At 38.5% G+C, this 19,982-nt stretch overlaps 2 protein-coding genes across 2 annotated transcripts in view; both read left to right on the forward strand.

Annotated features, from left to right (window-relative positions):
- Nucleotides 1-2,223: 2,223 nt before the first annotated feature.
- On the forward strand, nucleotides 2,224-5,057 carry LOC6551419. Its single transcript, XM_001977109.1, has 2 exons — nucleotides 2,224-2,960; nucleotides 3,968-5,057. The coding sequence occupies exons 1-2, from the start codon at nucleotides 2,224-2,226 to the stop codon at nucleotides 5,055-5,057; spliced, it is 1,827 nt and encodes a 608-aa protein (XP_001977145.1).
- Nucleotides 5,058-10,107: 5,050 nt separating this feature from the next.
- LOC6551424 overlaps nucleotides 10,108-19,982 on the forward strand; it is a 75,045-nt gene continuing 65,170 nt past the window's right edge. Inside the window, exons 1-3 of the mRNA XM_026982991.1 lie at nucleotides 10,108-10,559; nucleotides 15,065-15,424; nucleotides 15,860-15,922. Coding sequence (XP_026838792.1) covers nucleotides 10,502-10,559; nucleotides 15,065-15,424; nucleotides 15,860-15,922 — 481 coding nt within the window. The 5' untranslated portion in view covers nucleotides 10,108-10,501. The remainder of the gene's footprint in view (nucleotides 10,560-15,064; nucleotides 15,425-15,859; nucleotides 15,923-19,982) is intronic.

Consider the following 19,982-nt stretch of genomic DNA (forward strand, 5'->3'; position numbering starts at 1 on the left):
ATTCAGCGATTCAACGTCATCAGTGCGGGGAAAGGTACTTGTGGTACCTAACTGGGGTACAACATTGTTTCCGGTACCTAAAGAAGATATGATGAGGCCAAAGGAGCCACAAATATATGTTTATCATATGGAGTTAAAGAACTTTAAAAGCGCCTAAATTCAGCATGTAAACTACAAAACTTTAGAAATAATTTCCAATATTTGGGTACAGTGATTCATGTTCGATCCACCACTGTTTGTCATAATACTAAATGCGTGAAACGTTGCACCCACTTTGCCCTCTCTCTTTCTTCCCGTACATCGCTCTCTCTCTCTCACTTCCACTTGTGAAGTGCCGGAAAAGAACTTCAATTTGATTTTATCGCTCGGCCATAAAAGCCCAGCTCGTTTGTGTTGACTGCAGTGCGCGGTCGAAGAATTTCAGAAATGAATAGGAAACCGGGAGTGATGAAGGCCATCCAGATGATATGGAGCAAATGGGTAACTGCAGCTGTCAGTATTACCAGTGGTAGATGATGCTTCAAAGCAGATCGGCAATTTGGCATATACCCTTTTCCGGTAGGAAAGTATCTGAAGCAAAGTATCTGAAGGAAAGTACCTGACGGAAGGTATCTGAAGGAAAATATCTGAAGGCAAGTATCTGAAGCAAAGTATCTGAAGCAAAGTATCTGAAGGAAAGTATCTGATGGAAAGTACCTGACGGAAAGTATCTGAAGGAAAGTATCTGTAGGAAAGTACCTGACGGAAAGTACCTGATGGAGAGTATCTGAGGGAAAGTATCTGAAGGAAAGCATCTTTATCATGCAGTCACACACACACATGAATGTAAAATAGCTCGGCAAATGTCAGTACAAATTTGCTGCCTACTTTTCAGCTGATTGGTGAAACAAGTGCCCTTCCAAATAGTACCTAATATGCGAATCAGTTTTCTGCACTTACCCACACATTTTGGAGGCATCCCCAAGAAGCTAGCAGTGCGAACAGCACTGATGAGGTCCTGGTGAGGCGGACCGTGTCCTGGTCAAGGATGCGTCCCACCGCACCTTGTCCATTGTGCGCTGGACGCACCTGGCACAAAGACGATAAAAAGCCCGGCATTGTCAATGGGCATCGCCGACGCCTTAAGGCAGTGGTATCACAACATTCACCTCCATTCACTGCACGTTCCTAATGCGATGAATTGCTTTTTCAATTTTCCAATTTATTTTTCATTTTGAAAACTACACAAGGCGAAGTTTATTGATGCTTTTGCTTGCTCCACCAGCCAGCGGTTATCGAACAGCGGGCACTTGGCCACTCGGTGTCCATATACAAGTGGCACTGCATGAATATCAATATGTATACGGCCGATGAGTTCCTGAACAAGGAAACACTGAGTTGAACCCGAAACTTTTTAGCGGAAGCAAAAAAAAGCTGAACAGTGGTCCATTCGCTGAAGGCAGTTATTGTATAACGTTAATACAAAATATAAACATCTATTAAGCTAGTGAACTGCTTGGTTACACTGCAAACAGACTCGCATACTGTTTTTGTTATTTAATAAAAATCTGTTTAGGTATGCTACTTTTGATGTAATGTAGTGCCACTGTGTAACTGTCGCCTCGCTTAGCTCGACCACCGGAAAATCTCGCTGTGGGAAAAGTCGTCATCGAATTTCCCCTCGGCTTCTTCTTTGATTTCCGCGTGCAGGTGAGTCCACTGGATTGGGCCATGAATGAAAAAGCACAACAATGGGAATAGATGATAAAATGGTTTCTCGATACGAAATAAAAAATTAACAAAGAGCTGCAGATACGTACGGGTCAAGTTCTTAAAAATCCAACAAAAACGAAAACTACTCACATTCACCCGCAAATTTAGCTAAAATTAATTAAGTTGTTAGATCATAGATGATATTATTTCTCAAGTAAAGCTCCTAAATCATTTTGTACATACGTGTATGTATACGCACTGCTGTTGTTAAGGGACTTGTTGGATCCTAAATGGTGACTCCGGGAAAGGGACGCACTGGTATTCCCGCCCCCAATCCGAGGGTATAATAATAATGTTTGCTTAAGAGCTGGACGACACAAGACACCTGACATAACGAGTCTCTAATTGTGCGCGAGCAAACAAATAAAATTGCAGGTGTCAAAACAGAAATTGGCCGGAGTAAGTTGTGGACAGGATTGAAAGGATACTGGCCAACTTCTGCAGTCATTTGTGCTAACAAAGGCCATACGAATGGCGGTGCTTGGATCGCTTTTCCTGCTCTTCATGCTGGACAAAACCCTGAACGTGACCCAGCTGAATGGACTGCTGGTGGAACCCACCAGGGATTTGTCCCACTTGGAACTTTGGCTGCGAGCGGGTAAAGACCATCAGGATGAGCAGAATCCCTATGTTCGCTGGTTTCTGCATCGTATGGAAATGCCGCTGACCATCATCACTTACCAGGAAAATCGCTATTGGATGGACGAACCTTTTGGCCGCAAGAATCTAGTCCTGGTGATGAGTTTAGATCAACTTTTGTCCAATCGTGGAGCGGCTGCACCGATTCAGAAAGCTGGTACTTACTTCTACATCCTGACAGATCAAGATAAGGACCTTTCCCTCGATGAACAACTACAATTGGAGGACAGCTGTCGACAGTTGTGGATGCAGCACAAAGTCTACAATCGCTTCTTTCTAACCAGAGATGGCATTTGGATTTATGATCCCTTCAAGCATCGCGATTCCGCCTTTGGACGATTGGTGCGCTATTTCGGATCGGAAACCCTGGATAAACTGCTCTTCCGCGATATGGCTGGCTATCCACTGCGGGTTCAGATGTTTAAGTCCGTCTACACTCGCCCGGAATTCGATAAGGAATCCGGTCTGCTGACGAGTGTCAGTGGCGTGGACTTCCTGGTGGCCCAAATGCTCAGGGAGCGACTGAATTTCACCATGCTACTGCAGCAGCCGGAGAAAAATTATTTTGGGTAGGTAATGCGATGTTTCCGGTCAAAAAATTAAATTTTTAGCTGTGAATGCCATTCGATAGGAAATTTTACGACGAGTTCAGCGAGATATGGCATTCCATATCTGGATTGAGAACTCAACTTCTGTGGGGAAAAAACTGAGTATTTTTTGTTGAAAAATTGGGGATACCTATTTTGCGAAAATTTGACATTCTCAAAGCGGTAAATTTCCCATAACTGGTCACAGATTCAAACGAATCACTGTTTTGTGCAGCCTATGATCCAAATAAACGATTCCCATCAATATTTTTATCGTTCCAAAAAATAATTTTTTTTTTAATTTTTCTGATTTTTTATAAGGGGTAACATCATAATTTTTTGCGAAAAATGGGCAAAAAATTTAATTTTTAGCTGTGAATGCCATTCGATAGGAAATTTTACGACGAGTTCAACGAGATATGGCATTCCATATCTGGATTGAGAACTCAACTTCTGTGGGGAAAAAACTGAATATTTTTTGTTGAAAAATTGGGGATACCTATTTTGCAGAAATATGATATTCTCAAAGCGGTAAATTTCCTATAACTTGGCCAAAAATGGTCACAGATTCAAACGAATCACTGTTTTGTGCAGGCTATGATCCAAATAAACGATTCCCATCACTAATTTTATCTCTGCAAAAAATTATTTTTTTTTTAATTTTTCTGATTTTTTATAAGGGGTAACATCATAATTTTTTGCGAAAAATGGGCAAAAAATTTAATTTTTAGCTGTGAATGCCATTCGATAGGAAATTTTGCGACGAGTTCAACGAGATATGGCATTCCCTATTTGTACCAGTGTACCTATAAAAAAAGTTAGTATTTTTGTCGTAAAACGGAAATAAATCATGTCTTTGTATAAAAATATTTCCTTCAGCACAAACTTTGTATGCTGCATACTTTTCAACGATTTTAATAATGGATATAATATGAGTTTAATTGATTGTGAACTTAAGAAATGATATGCAATTATTTACTTCTCAACAGGGAACGCTATGCAAATGGGAGCTACAATGGCGCCATAGGATCTATCATCAACGATGGCCTGGACATTTGCCTCACGGGATTCTTCGTCAAGGATTACCTGGTGCAGCAGTACATGGACTTCACAGTGGCCGTTTACGACGACGAGTTGTGCATATATGTGCCGAAGGCCAGTCGTATACCGCAATCGATACTGCCCATATTTGCAGTAGGCTATGATATTTGGCTGGGATTCGTGCTGACCGCTTTTGCCTGTGCTCTGATTTGGCTAACATTGAGGGTGATTAATCTGAAACTGCGGATAGTGAGTCTGGGCAATAAGCGTCTACTGGGTCAGGCACTGGGCATCATGGTCGATACTTGGGTGGTTTGGGTGCGACTTAATCTGAGTCACTTGCCAGCGAGTTACGCGGAAAGGATGTTCATTGGAACCCTCTGTCTGGTGAGCGTGATTTTTGGCGCCATTTTCGAGTCCAGTTTGGCCACGGTGTACATACATCCATTGTACTATAGGGATATAAATACCATGCAGGAGTTGGATGAAAGTGGCTTGAAGGTGGTCTACAAGTACTCCTCGATGGCGGATGATCTGTTCTTCAGCGAAACATCGCCATTATTCGCCAGTCTCAATAATAAACTCACCTGGAATCGAGATCTACATGCGGATGTCATCGATGAGGTGGCCAACTTTAGGAAGAAGGCTGGTGTCTCCAGGTATACCTCCTTGGTATTGGAATCTTCGCGATTCATGCTGCTCCATCAGATTTGGGTGGTTCCAGAGTGCCCCAAGTATTATACCATCTCGTATGTGATGCCGAGGGATTCTCCCTGGGAAGATGCCATAAATGCGCTGCTTTTGAGATTCCTGAATGCTGGACTGATTGTCAAGTGGATTCAGGACGAGAAGTCCAGGGTGGATATTAAAATGAGATTAAGCATCCTTCAAGCTGATGCCGAATCTGAGCTTGTGAGGGTCCTAACTATTGAGGATCTGCAGTTGGCCTTCTACGTGGTCATTGGCGGTAATTTGTTGGCGTTTCTCGGCTTTCTCGCCGAGCATTTCAGGAGAAAATTGCAAAAGAAAGGGTTATAGGCAACCAATTTGCTAGTCATTAACATCTGTCGAACTGTCCAATCTGTTAAACTGCTTAATTAAATTCTAATAGGTTTTATAAACACGTAACATTTCATTAGAAACTGTATTTCGCGTGCAAAAACTTGCGAAATATAAATCAATATTCAACTGTTTTCAAAGTGCTAACCATAAGACCTTACAGGCCCAATCAAACGACAATAAAATCAACAATTTCACACATTTGGTTTGTCATTTATTCTTTCGATTTTGCCAACAGGAAAATTCAGCTAACATTTCATTTTCGCTTGCACCGTTTGCAAATTTCATTTTCGAAAGGCCAGCGGCGAAATTGAGGCAGCAATTTCAGCACACATGCAGCTCAAAAAGGCCCAAAACGGCCAACACATCGCTGATATAATTTGGCCAAGTTAACAATGATACGCTCCAGCGGCGATTGCAATTCTGGCCGAGACCAGTCACGGTTCAAATCGAATTGGCAGCCTCGAAAATGCAATTGGCGGTTCAAGGTTGTCATTTGCAATGCAAAGCAACAGTCTCAATAGGCTTTACGCGATTTTATTAACATAAATCTATTGAAAACATTTATTTTAAATCATTAATATTGGTTGTGGACTCCGTTTGTTCAAAACAACACAAAAAATATTATCTGAAGTAAACATAAAAGACCAAAGATTGTAATGTGAATTTGTAACTTCGTGGATCATTTAAAGTTTTCATTTCTAGTTTTGATAGTTTTAAATTGTGGTTTATAATGTGTTTTTTTTAATCTAATTTACTTAAAGAAAAGTACCGTTTCCTAATTAAATAAATATAAATTTCTTTTTTACTTAATGTAGTTGGTAGCCCCTATCAACCACTGTGCTCATCTCACTCACAAACACTCTTGCACGTCAATCGGTCGCCTGCCGAAATTTGTGTTTATTTGGCATTTCGCTTGCTGCACACGAAATGACAATTAAACAGCCGCAATACTAGTGACAACGACAATAACAACAATTACAACAGTACAACAACACATCAACACAACAACACACCAGTGAGCAGTTGATTTAAATATTCAAATCCGCACGGAGATGGGCAAATTCGGCGAAAGCGGCAGTCACATGAAATATGTGCGAGCTCAAGTCATTTTATCGTGACAGGAACAGCAGCTTTCAACAACAACGTTTACAACAACGTTGACAACAACGTTTACAACAATCCTGACCAGCAAGGACACTCCAACTGCAGCATGTGGCCAGCATAAGGCCAATCACAACAATGTTGCCTTTTTGATATGCAAATAATGCGAGTCTTTTAAAAATGCATGTATTTTTCTGCTACATTTTCCTTTGTGTGGAAATTCAGGGAAAGCGACAAGTTGACAAATTCTTCCATAAGAAGTTCACCAGTATGGAGAACTCAATGCTGCTGCTTTACAAAAAAACTTTCTAATGTGGCGCACCTGTCGTATGCGTGATATATCCGAAAATGTTGCAAGAAAGCCTGAGAAAAGGCGAAAATTTCTAGAAAAGACGCTGATTTCTCATCACTTTTGTAAAGTCAATAATTCGAGGAGTCCCTATTCAAGAGAAGGAGAAAAAGAGACAGAGAGGGGTAGAGCAAAGCAGAAAGAGAAAGGTAGAGCGAAGCAGAAAGAGAGGGAAGAGTCTAAGCAGGACATTGCCAAAAACACGTGACGAGCATGCCAATGAAGTGCGATGACCGTTTCCTGATTTAAATATCAGCCGCAGCACTTTTCCACTGGAGAAAAGTCGAATTTGATGATCTCGTTAATGGGAAATTGAAAAGCACGTAGTTTTTGCCGCTCCGTAGTTTCGCTTAGTGGTCATTTATGGTTAATTAATGGCTTTGATTGGCTTTCAGCTTTGTGTCCAGATGTTTTATACATTTCCATAAATGTTTTTCAACACAAAGCAGCAATATTTATGACCAAAAGCGTAAAAACCAGAGACCATCAATTTTTATTACCAAAATTTACGGAATTTTTCTTTGCACTTGCGGGCCACTTTTTGCCAACAGTCTTAATTCCTTTTGATGGATTTTCGGTCGTCGTTGTTTTTTTAAGTTCCTGAGCTGCTCAAATTTACTGAAAATTGAGCTAGGTTAAGCATAATCATTTTTTCTACAATAATTATTTTTTTTTTAATGTTCGGTAGAGGAATATGGACTGTACAACTCTCCCCATATTTGTTTGCTTTATTTTCAGTAATGCAGCTTGGAAAAATCGAGTGAAGATGGAATTCCAGAGAGCGACCACCCACAAAAACTGGAGTAGTGTCTGTTGCTGAAAAAATGATTCAAATTCCAGCTAAAAATAGCCAACAGATTTGAAACATAAAATGGGGTCCACAAGGAAACGCAATGAGAACCATTTAAAAAAAGAAAAAAAAAAAAAAACAGATTAAAAGCCAGGGCACGCGCGCTCATTGAGTAAGATCCAAAATTTTTGGTTTATTTCCAACTCATAACTTTTGTTTATCTTTGGTTGCTTTTTTTGGGATCTGCTGCCGTTTCTTCCTAATATGTTTCTTGCTTTTCGCTCTCGCGGCCCTGCATTTTGTTTTTGTCCGCTGCCGCGTTCGGTTCCAAAAAATAAAAGAAAACTCAGATAAGTCTCGGAAAATCTGGAAAATCCGCGATATAAATCATGAACTTCTGATTCGCCGGCAAAGTGATAAATCTTAAATTTTGATCTAACTTGCTATGCAGTAAACTATTTTGCCTTTTGTGTCTTACAATACGAACACAAAAAAAACAGCAACAAAGTACTCAAAACTGGCATATAAACAAATACTGCATAGCAGGCATAAAGTGTATTACTTATGGTTTTTCCTTTGTGATTTGCGTTTTGTGTGTAAATAATATGTACATTTATTGTAAGCCTTAAAGAGTCGTAAATTTCAACGCATTTACCCACATATTTTTGTTATGGTTTTTTTTTCGGTGAGTAGCTTTTCTTCCCGTTGTCTTTCTGTCTATTTTCCAGTTCGGTTTTTCATACTTTATTTGTTTCGTGTTTTTATACAAAACGTACAATTTTATTGCGCCCGCTATTGAAAAATTATGGCAATTTATTTCGCATGCATTTTAAAAGGATTCCAGTGGTGTGAGCGAATATTTGATACCATAAGGGATAGCAACCATTTTAGACCATTCTTTGTTCCAAATTATTATATTATACATTGTGTATATGATAAATTATGAGGTTATTTTTTATGTTTGTAGAGAAGGGTCTTTAATGCGAAAATTTTTATATTTAATGTATCCAGTCAGACAGGAAACCATACATTTTTTCCTCTTTTTTTTTGCTATTTGAAACTAGCCTAAGCTACTCCTAGTTTCCAGGGTATCCCAATTACTGTGACGCCGCCAGGAGAGCACAGTTTTTCAATTAGTTTATATTGAGCTGATCATGTTTTTGTGTTATTGGCTTAACTTGCTTCTGTGGCGTCAGAGATTTCGATTCGAAAATTTGTCTGTCCTTGTTTATTTGATTTGTTTTTGCCCTATTTTTTCTTGGTTTTTCGTTGCCATTTTTGAATATCAACAGCCACTATTGTGTTTGAGGAAATTATTGAATCTGGCCTGCTGGCTGCATGCGAAGGCATTTTGACACCTCGCATGAGTGGGGGTGTGGTTACGCCCACCGGCGTTAAACTCAATTGCCAATCATAATAATTAATGCGGCAATTATTTGCGTCGAAATTATATTGGGAAATGAGATTCGGCATGGGAGATTCGGCATGGGGATCTGACAAAACGATACACGTTCGATGCTATAAACATTTCAAACACTATAGACTATATGGAAGGCGATTTAACATACCATATGGTATTTATTGCGGTAGTAACATCAAGGTAATTGAACTATTATTTAAACTTAATTGATTGACTCGCATAAAATATTAATGTATACTCATTATACTATATATAAATGTGATTAATATTTTCATGTATTTCGGTAACAATACACTTGTTTTTGAATAGTAAAATAATACATTTTGTAAGGGGCTCACTTTTCTTTAAGTGTTGCTCGAATGCATAGCCAATTTTCAGCTTGACGAACTCGTGAATCTATTTACCATTTTAAAGAGGACACGTGAATTGAAATGACAGGCCAACAAGTTCCGTAGAAAAACCCACACAAACAGCTGGCGATCGACTGATGCACCTGCGAATGGAAATCCATGGAAAAGCTCGGAAAACTCACGACTCTCCCAACTTTTTCTGCAGCGCTCTCTCTGCGTTCTGTGTGTGTGTGCATTTCTATTGGCAAATTTCGTAGTTTTCAATTTTCCATTTAATGTTGGCGTTGTCACAGCCTTGTCAACTGCAAATGTGAAATGATTGCAAATTTTCATATTAAAATGGTGGGGATGGAAAATCAACAAAAGTTCTGTCAGTCTCAAGAACATTGAATGATAAGAATTTATGATTGCTGAAAGGAGAGCTTGAATATATACAACTGCGTTGTATAAATATATAATATATAATTATTAATGGGTGTCAACAGATATTACATGGTATCTTGACTACATTTTTTTATTTTTTCTATTGAATATATGGAAAGTTTTTTGCATATATCGAAAACGTACTGTACTGATCTTATTTGCTTTCTACTTTGTACAACTGATCTGCTTATTTGGAGTAAGTTTCATTCCTGCAGTTTCCTTTTGTCTGTTCTACTCTTCTACTCTACACTCTCAATTTCCAATTTTGCAATCGGCAGTCAGCCGAGCGGATCCGAATGTGAAACCGAGCGATCGCTGAGTGCTCCCAAATCGTGTGCGCTCTTGAATAATCCGGTATTTCCTTAGCTTCTCTCCCACGCTAAAATTCCAGTTTGAGAGCAATTGAATGCAGGGCTGAGGCCACAGCAAAATCACGAAATGGAAAGTAAAAGAAAACATTAACCGGACAGCCGTCAGCGCAAACAGACGTGATCGAAAGTCCGAAAGTCCGGGAAGTACAAAATAACTGCATTTTTTTTTACAATACTGCGCTGCCTTTCTTAAAAGCGAGGTGGAGCTTACAGTGATAATTGAATTGACGAAAAGAAAACAAAATTGGACTATAAGGCAATTCCAGGCAGTATTTTCTGGAATCTGGAATCATTCTTATTGCCTATCATACCGTTCCTTTTGTCACAAAGTTTTACCGTATAGTTTTTGGCTCGGTGCTCAGTGTGTGTAATATTTACGCTAGAATTTTTTTTACAATTTATTTTCTGTTTTGTATTTTGGATTTGTTTTGGTCTTGGTCTAAAATTAATTTTAGCCTTTCCCGAATGCAGTCGACGGCGGGCCAAAAAAAGAAGAAACACCTGCAGTGTGCGCGCAGTGAATAAGTTTTTTTTGTTTGGATTCGGAAAGGTAGTTTCGGTCAGCACATAACAATAATCGTAAATAAACAGAAAATTCAAAAAGTGCATAGTCGAAATGCCGGAAGTACTGGATGCCATGGAAATGGAGGCGCCAACCGATGTTTTGGACATCTGTAAGTTTATATTCACTCTCGAGCTTAAATTGAGAGTCCTAATTTTATATAAAACAGAGTTAACTAAAGGTTAAATTATGGTTTTGTATGCAATTTAGTTTTGTATTCCTGTGAAGGAATAAACCTTTTTGCATATCCATAAATTGCTCATCCAATTAATTGGGTTCACCCTTCATAATCGTTAAGTATTGTATTTATGGTCTATTTTTATTCATTTACTCGATTTACCAAATGCAAAACAAAGAATATCGAGAGATAAACAACATTTTGGATGAGAACTCGCGCAGTCAGCGGATTTAATTGCATTTTGACCAATTGTTTTTCGTATTTGTTTAATTTTAAGTTTGCATACGAAATGCTGTATTTGCCTACAAAATCCAGAGGGGCGCAAATTTTTCGTTCTAATTTCGGTTTGTTTGTCCAGCAATTTCGACGGACCGGAATAGGATGAGGAATTCATTTAATTTCACTTTCACAATCCCAATGCACTACCATCCATACTTCACACTTTGATACACTCCTGCCACTGCTACCTGCCAACATCAAAGCGGCTTTTCACAAACGTAAGAAAGAAAATGTATAAAGAAAAGCGAAAAGGAAATGGGAATGGAAATAGAGTTTTTTTTTTTAGGAGTATAACCACCCATGGCGCCTCGAATGGCCTGCGATTCGCAGTTGGAAATAGATTTCGAGCCCCGAGAATACGGGCATCACATGGCCCCATACCAAACATAATCGCTGCTATACTCGTATATCGCGATTATCAAAACTGAATAAATAAATATAAGTTTCATGCTAATATCATCTAAAACACCTCAGAGAAACTTTTCCGACCATTAATTGGCCCAGAGCAACATGTGTTCTGGTCTTAAAATGCTAACCAAATATTTTATTTGTGCTGAAAAGAGCGCATCGTTAAGGGAAACAGTTCCAGGGATATAAATTCAAAAGAAAAGTCACAGTACCACCCACGAAATTGCCCTCAATAGGTAGTTATTTAGCAATCGCACTAAATAAGACGCAATTTTTTAATAAATATTATAGGTTCTTGACTACCACACATAATTTTCCCGTAGGAAATGCCAAAAATGATCAAGAGCCCCTTGGAAAATCTTTGATGTTTTCCCATTTAATGACTCTCTTCGATTCATTGGAACGGAACCAGATTTGTTCGATCGAACACGGAAATCGGTAAAATAAAAAAAAGAAAAGAAAAAGGAGGATCGAATGTATGTTTTTGGGAAAACAATTTGCCAAGTTTTTCGCATTGCGTATCTGTGTTTATTATTGTTTATTGTCTTATACACGCGCAAAGGGTGGAAAATGTACGGGAATATGTGATATGTGAAATGTGTTCATTTAACTGTCAGACAGTTTTTGCCCAACATTTGTATCTCAATCTCAGCCGACGGACTGCTGTTTGATCGATTTGCAGTGCTGCAGAAGGTGGAAATGGGGCCAATGACAGATGCAAAAACAAACACTGTGCTGCAGGGAAATTGTTTCCCGGAAAAAACGTGAAAAAACTGAGGTCACTGGGATTTTTCATTGATGACATAGATATAATTAAACATTTATTTACTACTAGGGTAATGGGAACTTATCTGGAAATAGAACATTTTGAAGACTGGTCGCTTATGAAAGTTTGTTCTTCTTATAAGACGTTTTCAAAATTGAAATTGGTTAATTTACATAAATTTCAACAAAGACATAAAGACGTAATGTGTACTTCTTTGAAATTCTTTGGAATGTTTTAGAACATTGCCCAAGTCTCTATGGTCAATATTTTGGCTACAGAAGGTGCGAAAAACTTAATGACCTTCGCCCACACGCATAAAATACCCTTTGCATCCATTGAAGTGGATTGCCTTCAATGTGAATACAATTTTGGATTGATAACCGACTGGGGTATAAATCTTGGCAAGAATTATATCCGCAGATGGAATGGCCTCCGATCGGGACAATTTACGGCTGATCGGTGTAGTTTATCCATCAAACTGCAATTGCCAGAAGGCTGAAAACTTGAAAGCCGAAGACCAAAACCAGCGATCTAAACAATGTCTGGAACATGTTCCCATTGCAAACGACGATTTTGTTTAGATTGGGTCTCGTTTTCTCGTCATAAACATATTCCGCAGCCGATCTGCAAAGTTCAGATCTTACAAGGCGGCGTGGTATTTATGCATATCATTAATATAAATATTTTGGCTCTGGCTTCTCGTATGCGATTTTATGAGTTTCTGTAAGGATTGTTTTTAAATGTTTGGTTATAAAATTACTTGTTTTTCAAGCTAAATTAAAACAATATTAATTTCTTTGCCCATGCACATATTTACATACACAAATCGCACTATTTACAGATTCTTCACAGGCCGCCTTGAAAATGTTTTTCCCATGGCTAAAATAACTCCATATTTATATTCAGACACGTTTCTTATATTTTTTGCAGTCTTTATTAAGGTTTTCAAATTTTGTATGCTATACTTTTGGGGTGGTACTTTCTTTTAAATTTATCGTTGAAAGTCATTTTTTATTAATTAAATATTAAGTATGCATTTTATTTAAAAGAAATAAAGGCAAATAGCGTTTTGTGAACCTATTTTATAGTTGAATTTTATGCCAATAATGTTGTAAAATTGTAAATTAGCTTGAAGTCATTTTTCGAAATATTGACAATATTCAAACTGTAAGCTTGTTTATAGTTTTCTGTCCAATTTTTAACGAGGCGTAAATTTACGATTGCCAGTGCTATGTGCCAATAATCATAATAACAATTATTCTAATTGCAATTGGCATGTGTAGGATCTGGAAGCACAATTAACGACACTCGAAATAGTGCATTAAAAGTGCCACAGAAATGCAATTAATTGAGTGGGCTTCATGGCAAATAAACCGATATTATTTATGATTTCTGCGAATCTGTATTTGTGCATCATATTCCAGGGTAAATGTTTCTGCCCGCATTTTTTTCTCTTTTCGTCCACGCCCAGCCTGTTGAATGGCCATTGGGCGACATTTGTTGGCACTTGGGTAGCAGTTTGAAATATGCAACAAATAAACACGACCAACGACACCGAGATCGGAGGAGCAGCCAAACCCCCATCCCAAAGGCCCCACGAAGACCCAGTTGCAGTTGGCCATGAGCCAGAAATTAGCCAGCCGTGTTGGTGGGTCAGGGGTGTGCTCCAAAGGGGGTTTGATTTTCACCAAAGGTTTAAGAATATGGATCTATCAGTGCTGAAAAAATATGATAATTTAGCTAAAAAATGTGTATGCAAATTCAGGTTTGAAGAAATCAATTTCGAACATATCTTGTTGGCAAATGTTGAATCTAACTATAGTTAGTTATAGAAAATATATAAAGAACTCATATTTGAGTAAATTGAAAGTTGAATCTAAGCATAGTTAGTTATGGAAAATATATTAAGAACTTATAATTTGCAAATATCTTAAGTTTGAACGGATTTTTGTACCCCTCTTTCCCTGCGTCACTGGCATCCCCAAAAAAGCTTGAAGCGATGTGTGTGTTTTTCTCACTTGCAAGCCCAAAGTCACGGCAACTCCCCAAATTTCCCAAATCAAGTTGGCCCCTTCATTCGCTGTGCAGCTTCTTTAGAACTTGAAAATAGCTAAGCAGCTGGCAGGGCAAATAAATCAAATGAATTGCATTTGAGTCAAATGGAAAAGGGCTGTCCAAGCTGTTGAGATGATAAGTGAGTGAGCTGAGATTCGTTTTGGTATTCGTTGCTATTCGTTGGCATTCGTATTTGTTGAGCACTTTTGCTTGTGTGCTTTTCAACACTTAATTAACTGGCAGCTGATTGATTGTTTTTGATTGCTGATTGTTTTTGCTATCAGAATGAAGCAGAAGTTAACATACCTATTCGGATGAGTACGGGATCATTCTCCAAGGACGTTTTTCTTCGATTTGTTCAACACTGGCTGAGAAAAGCACTCTGTGAAACGTGCATTTAGCTTCACATTTACCAGCACTCAAATGCATTTTAAGCAGCCACACCAATTCGATTCCATTGACAGGTACATGACAGCGGTGGGAAAAATTGAAATCCCCCAGTCAGCCACACATACACACACATACACACACTTACACACACGCGCTATTCTTGGATGATTTTACCCTCGCTTTCGCATTCATCGAAATGATTTACGAGATGATGTGTGAGAGAAATGAAACGAATTTGTCAAACACACATATCCCATTGACGTAAAATGCATTTTTATTGCGTACATGTCCCCTGCTGCTGCAGTTAAATAAATAATACATAATGCGATTATATAAGGAAACACATTCAAAACAATTAGCTCAACTAAAGTGAAGTTCTATGTACTTTCGTTGCTTATCCTTGCGTATAAAATTGCCATCAATTAAGGGAACATTCTTGAGCATCTAATGATGAGGAGCTAGGGGATTTTTTTTTTTTTGTGCAATTTACCATTACCAAATACCATTCCTTATAATAATTGTATGAAATTGCATTTTTCAGCCGTGCGGGAGACAGCTGTCAACGTCATAACCATCATCGATGCCAGCAATATAAATAATAATAATAGCAATAGTACAACCAATAATAACCACCACAACAGCGGTGAACCGGAAACGGAAATCGGAGCAGTGGAACTGCAGCAGCAACAACAACAGCTGCACCTGCAGCCGACGTCGAATTTCGTGGCCATTCCATTGTTGGAACGACGGCGTCGCAGTCGCAGCCACAGTCGCAGTCACTGCCGCATCGCCCCCTTGCCACCGATCATCTGCATCCAGAACGGATCGCAACCGGAGGAGCTCGTCCGCCTGTCCCGCTCGCGATCCTGCTTCCTGCGCATCCGCAGGACCTTCATCAAACGTGAGTAACTGCTGGCAATGGGAAACTCATCAGATAAAATGAATATAATTATTAACTAACAGTAGTGCAATCGAGTCTAGTTTTAATAGTTATTCTCACAGTATTAATCTGACTTTTCGACCCTGCCACGTAGTGCCCATTGAAGCTGGCAAAAGAAGCATGGCTTTTTGTAGCCCAAACTGCATTTCCATTTAACCCTTTTAGCGTCTATTTTCATTCGCCTCAATCTCCGCCAGCTTTACTTCGATTTTCATGCTTTTCCTCACTTACCCAACGCTTTGAGTCTGTGTCAGCGATTTTAATTGAATTGCTGCGATTTCCCTCGTTGTGTTAGTATTGTCCACGTTGTTGTTAACCCTTTGGTGGCAGCTCTTAAATCGTTTTCTTGCTTTTTTCACCCATCCGCTTGTCGTATTTTTGCTTTTTTCTCCACAGTTTTTGGCAAAATCATGGGCAGCAATAATCCCAGCGAAGCGGATCGATACGACTATTATGACTGTGAGTAAAATGCAAACTCATTTCCATATCATATTTTTCTTACCTACTTCTCCTTTTTTCGCTCGTTATCGTGCATATACATATTTATTTCAAACATTTTCTTTGTTTCGCGGGAAAATGTAAAATCGAAGGGGCGGGGGAAAATCTGTTCATCATTAAATATCAAGTGCGCAATTGATGGGGAGATAAATGAATATATCTTCTAGGTACGATATATAATCAGTTTGTGTGCATACTAATTTAAATATTTATATTTTTTAATTCACGAGAAGCGGTTGTACGGAATTTATAATTACCTATTTGGGTAATGCCAATAAAAGCCACTTTCGTCTGAAACTGCACAAATGAACATAAAATACGAGTCAATGCCAGTCAGTGATTAATTATGGTTATTTATTGTTAATTGAACTGATCAATTATTTTAAAGTTAATCTTTAATATTATCAGTGGAATATTCGCATTAACTTGCTAGCTGTATTATAAGGAAGCAAACGTATCTGATGATTTCAGTTTATAAACGGATTATCATCTTATCTTAAGCTGTCAAAACATCTTATTGGCATAAATTCAAATGTCTATCCTAAGCCTTAAATTCACAATTCCCACAGAATAATTAATTATAAACTAATTAGTTTACTTCGATTCGATTAAACACTTTGCCACTAAACCACAGTATCCGTTGAGTATCACAGTTTTAGGATATATGACTTTCTCAGCCGCAATCAAAGTGGTTTTATTGATTAATTTCTGGTTAAACGAGCTCTTCGACATTTGTCACAGCCCGCAAAAGTATGCAATAGATTCAAGAGTTCGCCGAGTGCCTTGGAAAATCACAAAGGGAAAATCTCCGTTCGTCTGTGGTGAGCCTTCACTGTGGCTTGCCGTCGCTGCGGCTTTAGCGCTCCATGGATTTTATCGAGTATACGCCCGAGTGGCAAAGACAACCAAATTGGTTTTGTATGCGCAGATAAAGTGGTAAAACAATCAAAAATATACAGTCGAAAATGTTTCGACATTTAAAAAAATACAATACAACCTGTATTTCTGCAATTGTTTATGGATCATTTTTTTTAGAAAGAATGAAAGTTTTCCAAACTCTTTTCTTGACAATCCTTTAGTCCGAACAAAAATCCATTCCGAAATACTATGTTAATTTGTTATTATAGTCATTTACAATATATTACCATATTTTTGGATTTTTTTTTTCGAAAAGTGACATAGAAAGATGATAATCAGCAGTGCCATGAAGAAGAAAAGCATTTATCCATCAAAATATTTACTTATTTTCGATTCTTTTCGCCTCATGTCTCTCTTTGTGGTTTATTCCTCTCGTTGCCTTCTTGGTGGCTCCGTTTTCATCTCATTTTCGCTTTTATGCGTGCCTGCGTCTGTGTGCGTGAGTATCGCTGCTTGTGTGTGTGGCACTTCAAATTGCGGCAAGTGAATGCTATAGGAGAAAATCAATAAGACACCAGAGACACTGACTGTGGAGGAGTCGGCAAACACTGGAGAATTCGGCGCACTGCGCGAAATAATTTTATTTAATGAAATGAAAGACAGGCTAGATATACAGCTGGGATATTTATGCATGTTTGAAATTAATAGAAACATAAATAATGGCATATTAAAGAATGGATTATGAATAGAAACTCCACATAGAATATCCACTGTAACTATTATGATTTTTGTCGCAAATCGGACACAACTCACCTTAAGCCATTTAGTTTTACAAATGCAAGAAGTTACACAATTATTTACTGACCTGGATAATTTCCCCCAGTGTAGGAAAGGGGAGCTCAATATTGGGTGTAGCGCGGCATCTAGGGGGCGGACACAACGAATGGTTGCACGGGGTGGTTTCCCAAGGCATAAGTAGTATTTATGTTGGTATCTAAATATCTACACTCATCTGTCAAATATCACGTTTCCTGTTTACACTCCTGCTGCCTTCAATATGTCCTGGGATTCTCCTTTCCGAACAGCCCCTAAAACAGCCACGCCCCTTTGCCGCCCCTTTCACCACCAAACTCTTGTTTCAGTTCTCTGTTTGTATTTAGCAAGTTGAGTGTTGAGTGGCATTTGCCATTCTTGGCCCCACTCTGGTTTTCCTTGGTAGTTTCGCTGTTTTCATTGCTGAATGGAAACAAAAAATGCCAGCTCAAAAAAAAAAAATTTAAAACTGTGCGAGCTTAATCATTTTTAAACTATTTTTAAATTTAAAAATTAATCATGTTATAAATGTAGATAACCATATATGTCAATGGAATTTGCAATACATATTGTAACAAAAATTAATTTTCACGAAATATAATATTAAAGGGAATCCCAATTGAAGCCAAAAAATATATTCGTTGTAAATATCGTCACTTAAGGACAGACTTTCCCTGGCACTTGAGGAGGGTCAAGACATAGAATATGCTCCGCCTGTGCAAACATATGGTCCCTGTTTTCGTATGCCCACTTAAGTTGCCTTCGACTGTCAAAATATCCAAATGACATTCGGCAAATTCACATGTAAATGAGCTACTGATGATAGCATTCGAGTGGGGGCAATACGCCGGTAGTCGAATCAATTGCAGTCGGTGATTCGGATACCAGCTGGGGAATTATAAGCCATTCAAGTGCTCCCTGTCTCGTATTTGCCGCACACGAATCAATTAAGTACCAAGTAATTTGATGAGTAATACTGTAGAGAAAGAGGAGAGAAAGAGGCAGGCGAAGTTGTTTAACTGCGAAAATGAGAAGCGCAGAGGAAGGCAGGAAATTCAGTATTTATTATTATTATTTATATAGGTATGTAGTATTTTTTTGTATATTTGGCATAGGTAATTGAAGTTGCTTATGTGCGAAATTGAGAAGCGCAGAAGAAGGCAGGTAATGCAGTATTTAGTATTTAGTAATTTTTGTATCTTTGGCTTAGGTAATTGGAGTAGCTTAAGTGCGAAAATGAGAAGCGCAGAGGAAGGCAGGTAATTTGTAGTATTTATTTTGTATTATTTATATAGGTATGTAGTATTTTTTGTATATTTGGCATAGGTAATTGAAGTTGTTTAAGTGCGAAAATGAGAAGCGCAGAGGAAGGCAGGTAATGCAGTATTTAGTATTTAGTAATTTTTGTATCTTTAGCTTAGGTAATTGGAGTAGCTTATGTGCGAAAATGAGAAGCGCAGAGGAAGGCAGGTATTTTGTAGTATTTATTCTGTATTATTTATATAGGTATTTAGTATTTTTTGTATACATATTTGCCATAGGTAATTGATTATTTATTCAGTAAATTTTTAATTATATGTCGTGCAGATGAGATCGAAAAATCATGGAATAGGATGAGCACGTGAAGAATTTTTTAGATACAATAACAATAATTATAATTTAAAATTTGATCAACATTTTTTTTTATATTTTTTGGTATAAAGATAACAATATTGTAATAAAAATCAGTGAGAAACAACGAGCGTTGGTATTATTAAAATATTATCATATTATACACGGTTCAACTGTTTTATTGGCAACAGCTGGCAGTAAAACGAAATTCTAACTTTTTTTTGGCACCCCGACAATGAAATAATGAGTTCTTCGCTACCTACCCCAAGCCAATCCGCGAATTGCCAGTTCTCAGCTCCCAATTTCCAGTTCCACGCTTTTTAGCCGAGTTGCTAAGCAACAGGTAGGCCCACAATTTGGCCAAAGAAAAAACGAGACCGAGTGATGCTCTCTCTTTGGCCAAATAGAAAATCGGCCCAGATGAAAAGCAGTCAGCCAGGCAGCCAGCCGAACCTTCAGATTCGCTTTCGTTTGCTGCGTCACAAGGGAAATTCCGTGCGCCCAGAGAATTTCCCAGAGCCCCGATAGAAAATCTCGCATGCGAGATGTTCGGAAAAGCGGGAAAATCGCTGCCCGCTCTCCTTTCGCCGCGCTTCGACTCACTTCGTTTCGCTTCTCGCTTTTCGGCATCGTCCATCGCATTTTCTGATTCTGATTTCAGTTCTCGTTCAGCTTTGCCGACGGCACGACGTGCTTCACTAGCGAAAAGAAAAACTAGAAAAACTGGGGAAAATCTGGC

Source organism: Drosophila erecta, unplaced genomic scaffold, assembly GCF_003286155.1.
Source record: "Drosophila erecta strain 14021-0224.00,06,07 unplaced genomic scaffold, DereRS2 tig00000279-arrow-arrow-pilon, whole genome shotgun sequence".
Taxonomy (NCBI): Eukaryota; Metazoa; Arthropoda; class Insecta; order Diptera; family Drosophilidae; genus Drosophila; species Drosophila erecta.